Source organism: Nycticebus coucang, chromosome 24 (assembly GCF_027406575.1).
Source record: "Nycticebus coucang isolate mNycCou1 chromosome 24, mNycCou1.pri, whole genome shotgun sequence".
NCBI lineage: Eukaryota > Metazoa > Chordata > Mammalia > Primates > Lorisidae > Nycticebus > Nycticebus coucang.
The window spans coordinates 8,738,407-8,749,779 of NC_069803.1; the positions used below are offsets into that span (position 1 = coordinate 8,738,407).

Genomic DNA, 11,373 nt, shown 5'->3' on the forward strand with positions numbered 1-11,373 from the left:
CTTTGCCACTGTCTTCTCCCTACTAAATTTTCCCTCCGTCTTCCTCCCTCTTCTCTATTCTTTGTTTAGTTTGGCATCACCTGGAAGCATAATAAACTTCCCACTTACAAAGAAAAAATATGGAATCGTGTGGGCTATGAGTGGATCCATGGAAATGGTGCTCATGGAGATGCTGGTCCAGAGACAATCTCCATGGTTACCCAAAACAGCTGCTGGTGTTGTCCCTGGTGTGCCTTCAGCCTTGTTGTCCTAGCTTTTTGAGAAAAGTGTAATACAGGGCTGAAACAGAAGTTTTGTCAAAGATCGAGATGAATTTTGCCTACAACATCCTTTCGACCTACAAATTCTGAAGACTTTTCATTTCAACATCACTTAAAATGAAGTTGGTCTTATAATAAACGTCTTTTCACAATTTATTTTGTGGTAACTTTTTAACCAGGCTCTCCTGGAACCACAGATGAAAATCTCAGATTTCCTAGGTCAATTCTTTATTTTAAATGATGAAGATTTCATTTCTTCATGTAAACTGTCATATCAAGAAGGCATAGGGAAATTGAAAGGAATTAAGTTTGCTTCTTTAGAGAAGAAAAGATTGGGAGGTAAGTTAATATTGGACAGCAGCCAGTGGAGGTGGCATGTCCCTTTGTCCAGTACTTTCCCTGACCACTGCTAGGAATGTAATCAGTCCTGACTTCAGCCGTAGTTAATATCATCAGCTCCAACCTGAGCTTACCCACTTCGGCCTTCTTCCCACAGAGACAGAGTTCAAGTCTGCCTGATGCTCAAGTGCATAATCTGACGACTTTCACCATCTCACCTGCCTTCAAAGTACTTAATCAAAAAGCAAATGAAGCTGAATATATTAGAAGGTGGCATGTGAGAAGAGACGTGAGGTGGTTAATTTCTCCTCCAATAGAGGAAGGTGGAGGTCACTCTGAGCTGAGCTGGTAAAATGGCTTCCTGGATGAGATCCGCGGTGTATGGGGAGTGCTGCTCTAGAGAGTGGCTGAGGACGTGAGCTGCAAGCAAGGCTGCCCTTGTTTGAAGAAGCTCAGCTCTGCCAATAACTAGCTGTGAGATCTCTCTGTGCCTAAGTCCCTTCCTCCCTGAAGTAAGAACAATACGTGTAATAATAATACCCACCTCCCAGACTCCTGGGCAGGATGAAAGGAGCTTGGATATGCGCGCACTTGGCACGTAGTAAAGTTCACAAGGGCGACTGACGATTGTTATGTATGACACGGTTTTCTTGAGAATGAGCAATGTGCAAACGAGTGTACAGAATCCTGTCTATGGAATTGATTAATTCTATCTGCAAGGAGTGTGTGTTTAAGACACTGGCTGGAATGACTCCTAATGTTATCTTCAGGCGAAATGCTTTGCAATTGGTGCAGCTCGGCTCTCACACGCGTGTACCCGATAGGGCTGTGTCTGGTCTGTAAACACGCGGGGGAGCCCACGCTGCCTGGCGACTGGGGCCACTGAATGTGAGATCGTGCCCTGCTTGTCACCAGTGCACACGCTGATTTGAACCCTGCTTGGACGTGCATGTCATGGCTTAAAAATAGATGCTAATCTGTCCTCCGGTCTCGGGCGGTGGCAGCGGCAGTGGGGAGGCGGCGGCGGCGGGAGAGTCATGGCAGTGGCGCAGCCTGCGCCTGCAATCCGCCTTGGGGACTGAGGCCCCGCGCACCGCTAGCAAAGAGGTAGAGGGGCTGCGACGGGTCTTGGCCTTCCTGCCTGGCCAGGCTGGGGAGAAGCGCCTGGGTCGGGGAAACGGGGTAGGGAGGGGACAGGGAAGGGGACATCAGCGCCGAGCGAGCTAGCAGCCTGCGCCTTTCTGGGCGCGCTCCCTCCACACTGAGTGCGAGGCTGCCTGCGTTGGCAAGGGGTGCGGCGACAGCCATGAACCTGTTACAACCACGGCAGAGCGCAGGGTGCGGGAGGCAGCGGACCAGGGCCCCCGAAAGCCTACTGATGGGGCCGTAGAATGCCCAGGGCAGTGTAGCCAGGGACAGAATGGGGCTTTTCCTCACCCCTGGGGAGAAATAGTCTCAGAAAGCTCCTTCCTAGACCTGGACTGCTTCCCGCCTCCGGATTACCATTCACCATTCCGCAGGCAGCAGAATCGATTAAGAGACAAGGTCTAGGAATAAAGTGATGGAGTCTTTAGGCCGGAGGAGGAGAGGTGGGTGATGAGGATAATGATGGTGGTGGTGGTGGTGGTGATGACTGTAGTGCTAAGATTACCCTGCACTTCCCTCACCTGCCCTGATCCTAAAATCCCTGCCTCTTACGCCCCCAAAGTGCTTGATCTCTCCAGGCCCTGGGGAAGGGAGAGCTGGGCTGCAAGTATAGGATGGGGTCAAAACCTGGCTAGGGACAAAGATGGCCTCTCCCTGCTGGTCATTTGGTCTAAAGTCCCTAGATGGGAGGAGGGAGAATGGGAGGAGGTTCTACAGGCTGCAGGACCTCGTCCAGGAGGAAGTGGCAGGTCTGGCCATAGTTGCCTCCCTGCCAGCAGGTCCCAGGGCAAGCCTCAAAGCCTGGCCCTCCCAGCTCAAAGGCTGGACCCAAAGGAGGGTCGGCTGCCCACAGGGAGTCTGAGACACACCTGCTAAGCCCCTCATTGCTGCCCCCCTGCGCTGTGTGGGGTCACTTGACTTCTACAGCAATACAGATGTTAATTCTGAGCCTCTGAGCCTGGCAGGGGGTGCATCTTTTTTCCTCTTCCTTCCCCTCCCAGACCCCCACCATCAGCCTCTTCCCCACACAGACACAAAGACACACACACCAGCCAGCCCCGCTTCAGCTCAGAAACCTCACGCTATGCATCAGACTTGATGCAGACCACACCAGGGTGGTGTGCTGTCATGCAATGGACTGGCACCCTCTTCCGTTAGTTCCTGCATTCAGCAAGGATTTGTCTCAAACTTACTCTCCTCTTTACTGCTATTCCTTGCTCACCCCATCCCCAGTCACACCCTTCCCATGACAGGATTCCCTCTGAGGCAAGGGCAGGGCAGGAAGGGGTTAAGGCAGTCCCTCTCTGGCGGAGGAGGGGGGTCTGGCATGTGTCATGGCCCCAGCTGCAGTTGTCTTCCTGCCGATTCCTTCTGGATGGGTCTAAAGCCACCCCCAACCCCATGCCCGCTCCTTAGACTCTACCTATAACCCCAGGCAGACGAGACCCAGCAGAGGGCACTGCCACCCCAGTGCCAGACATATGTTTGTGTGTGTTTCTGGATGTGTGTTGGCAGTGGGGGTGGGGTGGTGGAGCAGAAGCCTAGCAGCTGGGCAGCTCCTTTTCCCCGTAAACAAGGACATGTGATTTTCCCACCTCCTTGTCTGGCAGAGCCAAAGAGCTGAGCGAACCGGTTTGAAGAAAAAGCCAAACCTGGAGGCCTAGCAGGGCCAGAGTTACCGTCTCTCCCTGAGAATCTTCTCTGCCAGGCCCAACCCCACTGGCAGGAAGGGGAGCAACTAGTCTGCCTCACGCCCTTCCTCTTCCAGCAAAAGCTACCTGGCGACTGACCCCACCATCACTGCAGCCACCCCTGCAGCTGCCACGGTTTCTGCCACCTCTAAGATGTGCCCTGGTAACTGGCTCTGGGCGTCCATGACGTTTATGGCCCGCTTCTCCAGGAGCAGCTCAAGGTCTCCTATTCGCACTCGAGGGAGCCTGGAGGAGATGCCAGCCGTTCAACACCCTTTCCTCAACGTGTTCGAGTTGGAGCGGCTCCTCTACACAGGCAAGACAGCCTGTAACCATGCCGATGAGGTCTGGCCAGGCCTCTACCTCGGAGACCAGTATGTACTGGGACCATAACTGCGTATGTGTGTGTGTGTGTGTGTGTGTGTGTGTGTGTGTGTGTGTGTGTAAAGAAACAGAGGGATGGCAGACAGACACTGACTGGGTTGTGCCATTGGTTCCAGATTGAGGACTACAAGGGCACGTGGATAGAGAGTAGAAGGTGGAGAGTTTGGGAGAGTCTGAGCAGCATTATTAAAATAACCAACTCTGGACAGAAAGGCTCTTTTCAAGTAATAATGTCGTGCATAGCAAATATTTATTACTGTGTAGCAATGCCCCATTGTGAGAAGCAGGCACAATAGATGACTTCTCTGACCTTCCATCTATTGTGCTGTGGCTCTGGGAAAAGGCCATCACTGGGAGCCAAGAACAGCAGGTAGTAAGCTGATATGGCTCCTCTGGAGAGCAAGCCAAGTCACAATGTCTACAGATTCTGCAAGTTGGGGGCTATGGAAAGAAAAACATCCAAGGAAAAGCAATCTCCATGGTGCGGCGCTTGAAACTCAGTGGCTAGGGCACCATCCACATACACCAGAGCTGGTGGGTTCGAATTCAGCCTGGGCCTGCCAAACAACAATGACAACTACAACCAAAAAATAGCAGGGTGTTGTGGTGGTCACCTGTAGTCCCAGCTACTTGGGAAGCTGAGGCAAGAGAATCACTTGAGCCCAAAGAGTTTGAGGTTGCTATGAGCTGTGATGTCACAGCACTCTACAGAGGGCAACATAGTGAAACTCTGTCTCAAAGTAAAAATAATTTAAAAAGAAAGAAAGAAAAGCAGTCTCCACTTCTCTCCCTCCAGGGCTTTTTTCACATGCATTTTCTCTCTTAATCTTCACAACAGCTTTATGAAAGGCAGGGTACCACTATCCTCAGGTTATAGATGAGGAAACTATTGCCCAGAAGAGTTGTGACTGACCCAAGGTCACACAGTGTGTATCTTACAGAGCCAGGGCTTGGAGGTTCAAGTTCAGTGCTCTAATGGAGGAATTTGCACAGGATTGGGTGTTTGTCCTGAGATATGACCATGTTGCCTGGGAAGTGTCTACCATTAAGCCAAGGGGTATGGACCAGATCAACACTTGAAGGTAACATCATAAAACAGGGTAAACATGAGCCACATACTAACTGCCAAAATAGAAGAACATTCCAGGTATCAAAGAAATTGGGGGATTAGGTGTGAGTGTCAGAACCATATCCCCTCAAGGTTAGCAGGGACATTAAATGTGAGCAGGTCTCACAGCACACTTGAGGCTCAAATCCCCTCTGCAACACCCAGGCCTACACGCTGATTTCCTCTTTCTTTTTTTGTTTTAGACAGAGTCTCACTTTGTCACCCTCAGCAGAGTGCCATGGTGTCATAGCTCACAGCAACCTCAAACTTTTGGACTTAAGCAATTGTCTTGTCTCAGCCTCCCGAATAGCTGGGACTACAGGCACCTGCCACAACACCTAGCTGTTTTTAGAGATAGGGTTTCACTCTTGCTCAGGCTGGTTTCAAACCATAAGCTCAGGCAATCCACTCACCTCAACCTCCCAGGTACTGGGATTACAGGCATGAGCCACCACACCCGGCCCTGATCCCCTCTTTCTGCCTGAGTACCTCAGTGACAGGAAAATCACTGCTCCAAAGTACACTAATTTTTCCTCAGCTTGATTGCACTCTTAGGATGTACTCCCCTGCATGAAATGGAAATTTCTTTTTCTGGTGCTTCAACTCTTCAATCTTAGTTCTACCCTTTAGGATCCTACCAGTCAAGGAAAATCTCACTTCCTCAAAGCACTCACTCAGTATTTCATTACAGCTGTTTTCACCTCGCTGCCTTAGTCTTCTCTTCTCAGGCAAAATATCTCCAGTATTCTCAACCACTGCTCACAGGATGAAACTCTAAGTCATTGCTTACCTTCATCCTTCCCTTCTGGGTCACTAGTAAGTAAAATAGAGGCCTGGGACAATGATGCATCTAGGCAGTTGACAGGGCCTACACAAGGGACTCTTTCCTAACAACCTGGCTTTCCTACCCTCCCTCTAACCTCTACTCCACACAGGGACATGGCTAACAACCGCCGAGAGCTTCATCGCCTGGGCATCACCCACGTCCTCAATGCATCCCACAGCAGGTGGCGAGGCCCACCCGAGGCCTACCAAGCCCTGGGCATCCGCTACCTGGGAGTGGAGGCCCATGACTCGCCAGCCTTCGACATGAGCATCCACTTCCAAACAGCTGCCGACTTCATCCATCGGGCTCTGAGCCAGCCAGGAGGTAGGAAGAAAAGCAAGGAGAGGGCAGTAAACCTGGAGCTAGGGACAAGCCCATAGGTCCAACCATGAAGAGTTTTTGGTGACAGGACAAAATGCTCAGGCTGGTGTTAAGAAAAGAAAGAAGCCAGGTGCAGTGGCTCACCCCTGTAATTTTTGACACTCTGGGAGGCCAAGGCAGGTGAATTGCTTGAGCTCACAAGTTCAAGACAAGCCTGAGCAGAAAGTGAGACACCATCTCTAATAAAAATAGAAAAACTGAGGTGAAAAGATCACTTGAGCACAAAAGTTTGAGGTTGCTGTGAGCTATGACCCCACAGCACTCTAATAAGGGCAACAGCTTGAGAATCTGACCCCCCCAAAAAAAAAAGGGGGGAAAGGGAAAGGAAAGAAAAGGAAAGGAAAGGAAAATTCTGTCAATCTTTTTTTTTTTTTCCAAGCAATCCACAAAATGCCAACAAGAAAATTACCCAAAATGTTAAGAGTGTCAAGTTGCACGTGGGTGGTGAGATTATAGGTGATAGAATTTTTATTTGATTTTATTTATGTATTTATTTATTATTTTCAATATATTTAGGGGATACAAATTTCTTTTTCTTACATGAATGAATTGCATAGTGGTGAAGTCTAGGCTTTTGGTATACGTGTCACAAGTAGAACCCAATAGGGAATTTTGCATCCCTCGCCCCCGCCAACCTCTCCTCTTCTGAGGCTCTAGTGTCCATTACCCAATCTGTGTGCCCATGTGTATCCATCATCTAGCTCCCACTTATAAATGAGAGTGTAAGGTATTTGTTTTTCCATTCCTGAGATGTGTCCCTTAGGATAATGGTCTCTAGTTCCATCCAAATTGTTGTGAAAGACCTTTTTTCATTCCTTTTTGTGGTTCAGTAGTACTCTGTTGTGTAAATATGCCACATTTTCTTTACCCACTCATTAGCTGATGGGCACTGAGGTTGATTCCTTACCTTTTGCAATTGTGGATTGTGCTGGGATATAAACATACAAGCGTTGGTATTTTTATATATGTGTGTGTGTGTGTATATACATGTGTGTATTTCTTTTCCTTTGAGTAAATACCCAGTAGTGGAATTGCTGGGGCAAATGGCAGGTCGACTTTTAGTTCTTTGAGAACTCTCTATACTGTTTTCCCTGGAGGTTGTACTACTTTATAGTCCCACAAACAGTGGATAAGTGTTCCCTTTTCATGGAATCTGTGCCAATATCTATTGGGGGGTGTTTTTGTTTTTTAATAATGGCTGTTCTGAAGGGATAATGTGGTGTCTCTTGTGGTTTAAATTTTTTTTTTTTTTTGAGACAGTCTCACTATGTCGCCCTCACAGCAACCTCAAACTCTTGGGCTTTCAGGGGTCCTCAACCTTTTTAAACAGGCCAGTTCACTGTCCCTCAGACCGTTGGAGGGCCAGACTGTAGTTTAAAAAAAAACTATGAACAAATTCCTATGCATACTGCACATATCTTATTTTGAAGTAAAAAAACAAAATGGGAACAAATGCAATCACACCACCTCCTGTGGCCTGCGGGCCACAGTTTGAGGACCCCTGGTTCTCTTGCCTCAGCCTCCAAGTAGCTGGGACTATAGGCACCCACCACAACTCCTGGCTATTTTGTTGTTGTTGTTGTTGTAGTTATTGTTGTTTAGCAGGCATCGGCTGGGTTCCAACCCACTAGCTCTGGGGTATGTGGCTGGCATCCTAACCACTGAGCATCCCTGTGGTTTTAATTTGCGTGTTCCCTGAAGATTAGAGACATTGAACATTTTCTCAGGTTTGTTAGCCATTCGTATGTCTTTGTTTTGTTAAAGAGCTAATGCAATAGTATATTTGTATGTGTTCTTTTGAAAAGTTCGTGTCTTGGGGCGGCGCCTGTGGCTCAGTGAGTAGGGCACCGGCCCCATATGCAGAGGGTGGCGGGTTCAAACCCAGCCCTGGCCAAACTGCAACAAAAAAATAGCCAGGCATTGTGGCGGGCACCTGTAGTCCCAGCTGCTTGGGAGGCTGAGGCAAGAGAATCGCGTAAGCCCAAGAGTTAGAGGTTGCTGTGAGCCGTGTGACGCCACGGCACTCTACCCAAGGGCGGTACAGTGAGACTCTGTCTCTACAAAAAAAAAAAAAGAAAAGTTTGTGTCTTTTGCCCATGTTTTAATAGGGTTGTTTGTTTATTGCTGATTAATTTGGGCTACTTGTAGATTCTCGACATTAGTGCTTTGTCGGATGCTTGTTTGGCAATACTTTCTTTTTTTTGTTTGTTTTTGTTTTTGTTTTTGAGACAGAGTCTCACTTTCTTGCCCTCAGTGGAGTGCCATGATATCACAGCTCACAGCAATCTCAAATTCTTAGGCTCAAGCAATTCCCTTGCCTCATCTTGAGTAGCTGGGATTATAGGTGCCCTCTATAAGGCCCAGCTATTTTTTTTTGAGACAGAGTTTCACTACATCCCCCTCAGTAGACTGCTGTAGCGTCACAGCTCACAGCAACCTCAAACTCCCGGGCATAGCGATTCTCTTGCCTCAGACTCCTGAATAGCAGGGACCTCAGGCACCCACCACAACGCCTGGGTATTTTCTCATTGCAATTGTCATTGTTGTTTAGCTGGCCCAGGGCCAGGCTCAAATCCACCAGCCTCAGTGCATGTGGCTGGCACCATAACCACTGTGCTACAGGCACAGAGCCTGGTTTGGGAATACTTTCTCCTGCACTGTAGGTTGTCAGTTTATTCTGTTGATCATTTCTTTTGCCCTGTAGTATCTTTTCAGTTTAATTAAGTCTCATTAGTTTTCTCTCTGTTGTATTTGCTCTTGGGGTCTTTGTCATAAATTCTTTACCTAGGGCAACAGAGTTTTAAAATTCTTTTGTTCATATAATTTCTATACTTTCCAATTATTTTTACCTTAAGCATAGTAAAAAAAAAAAAAAAGTTTTCACGATCAGAAAAAAACATGTAAGACTCGGTGCCTGTAGCTGTGTGGCTAGGGCGCCAGTCACATACACCAGAGCTGGTGGTTCAAATCCAGCCCAGGCCTGACAACATGACAATGACAAACAACAATGACAACTACAACCAAAAAATAGCCCGCCGTTGTGGCGGGCGCCTGTGGTCCCAGCTACTTGGGAGGCTGAGACTTAAGCCCAAGAGTTGGAAGTTGCTGTCAGCTGTGATGCTACAGCACTCTACCAAGGGCGACAGCTTGAGACTCTGTCTCAAATATATATATATATTGAGAAAAATAACAATCTAGAAGCCTGGGGAGACTAAGGCAAGGCCACGTTAGACACGAGGACGTCTCTGAGCAATTTCGCTTTCACTTTAGTGCTGGGTAAACCTTCGCGCCCCTTCCTGGGGACCCACACTGAGCTGCCGCTCTCTGCCTGCGTCTCATTCCGTCTAGGCCGCTGCTCCTGCGCTGGGATCTGAATGCCCAGCTGCACTCTTGAGCACGAGCTCCGGTCTTCCTGCGCCTGGTGCACCTGTCTCCCTCGTCCTTGCCTATGTTACCCTCCCCCAGTCCCTCGGAGCCTCTGCCAACCGTCTCCCCGCTGTCCCTCTCTCTCTCCGCAGGGAAGATCCTGGTGCACTGTGCGGTGGGAGTGAGCCGATCCGCCACGCTAGTGCTGGCCTACCTAATGCTGTACCACCGCCTCACCCTCGTGGAGGCCATCAAGAAAGTCAAGGACCACCGCGGTATCATTCCCAACCGAGGCTTCCTGCGGCAGCTCCTGGCCCTGGACCGCAGGCTGCGGCAGGGTCTGGAGGCGTGAGGGGGGGACGGGAGGGCAGCCAGGCCGGGGTGGGGGGGTAAGTGGGGGCCGCTGGCTCCCAGCAGGAGCCTGGGAACCCATCCTCCCCTGGAAGCAGGACTGAGGGGCCGAGCCCCAGGCCACTCAGTGGGAGAGGCCGGGAGTGAAGTGGGCGGGCGACCTGGTGCGGCTGGCCGGGATGGAGGCCGCCCCGCGGTCGGTGGAAGACGCTCCTGGGATTCGGACGCCGCCGGGTTCCAGCCAGGGTGTTGCCAGCGCTCTGCAGCCCCCTCCCCTCTTTGTGCCTAAGTGCCCCCCCCACCACGTACCAAAACGAAAGGGCCATCTGTGTCCTGCGGGAGTGCAGAAGCATGAATGCGATGGTGTAGTTGCGTGAAGCCGGTAGCGTAGACAGACGGCGAAGACAGGATGTGAAAACCGCGAAGCCGGAGGCAGAAGCGCACAGCCCCGTCGCTCGGAGCGCTGGAAGGGGAGGCGGGTGCTGCTGGCGCTGCGCCTGCGGCTGCTGCTCGGGGCCGCCACCTTCACGGTGATGCGTGACTGGCGCTCTGCAGATGGTCACTCGCTTATCGGATCCGGGTGTCTCGAGGAGAAATAAAGATTGTGGGAAAGGAGAGAGTTTTTTGACGTCATTGACAGTTTGAAAAGGGACTTCGGGACTTAGCTCCTGGGAACCCCCGCCTTGCCAGGATAGCGACAGTTCCTGACTCTCCTGTCGGCGATAAGCCTCCACCAGTTAGTGTAAGGCGGTTTCTCCCAAGTCTAAGTTCATGGTCTTGCAGCTAGAGAAATCTTGAGGTGTTATTTTCAGCTATTCCACAAAGGGGCAGCCGAGGACCAAAAACTTGAGTCTGCAACGCCTTCGCGTTGGGCTCGGTGAACGCCTGCACCTTCAAAGCCCCACACGGGCAGGTTTCCACTCACGCTCTCAGGTGTTCAGAAATAAAACTTTACGGGCGGCGCCTGTGGCTCAAAGGAGTAGTGCGCCAGCCCCATATGCCGGAGGTGGCAGGTTCAAACCCGGCCCCAGCCAAAAACTGCAAAAATAATAATAATAAAAATAAGAAATACAACTAACTTTACGACCAGGCGCGGTGGCTTATGCCTATAGCCCCAACACTCTGGGAGGCCTAGACGAGCGGTATCGCTTGAGCTCAGGAGTTGGAGACCAGCCTAAGCAAGAACGAGACCCAGTCTCTACTAAAAACAGAAAGAAAAAAAAATTAGCTGGCTGTTAAGGCAGACGCCTGTAGTCTCAGGTACTCAGTAAGCGGAGGCAGGAGGATGGCTTGAGCCCAGAAGTTTAAGGTTGCTGTGAGTTATGATGCCATGGCACTCTAGCCTGGGCAACAGAGTGAGACTCTGTCCCCCATCCCCCCCCCCCATACACACACACATTATGTATATATATAACTTTATTTCCAAAAAGTCCTGATTTTTAGGACAAGTCCCTATTCTGATAGGATAACAGAATATTAATCTTAAATCAATCCTAGCCCTAAATCTCCTATAGTCAGAGA

The 11,373-nt window shown here is 50.0% G+C and overlaps 1 protein-coding gene across 2 annotated transcripts; it reads left to right on the forward strand.

The window, feature by feature from the left end:
- The first annotated feature begins 1,421 nt into the window (after positions 1 to 1,421).
- On the forward strand, positions 1,422 to 10,467 carry DUSP26 (dual specificity phosphatase 26). 2 transcript variants are annotated; one of them, XM_053578699.1, is made up of 4 exons: positions 1,422 to 1,706; positions 3,514 to 3,810; positions 5,864 to 6,078; positions 9,654 to 10,467. In XM_053578699.1, exons 2-4 carry the CDS (start codon positions 3,590 to 3,592, stop codon positions 9,851 to 9,853), a joined length of 636 nt encoding a protein of 211 aa, XP_053434674.1. In that variant the 5' UTR covers positions 1,422 to 1,706; positions 3,514 to 3,589; the 3' UTR covers positions 9,854 to 10,467. The 2 variants fall into 2 exon arrangements, with proteins under 2 accessions (XP_053434674.1, XP_053434673.1); XM_053578698.1 differs by having other exon boundaries at positions 1,432 to 1,706; positions 3,356 to 3,810.
- The last annotated feature ends 906 nt before the right edge of the window (positions 10,468 to 11,373 follow it).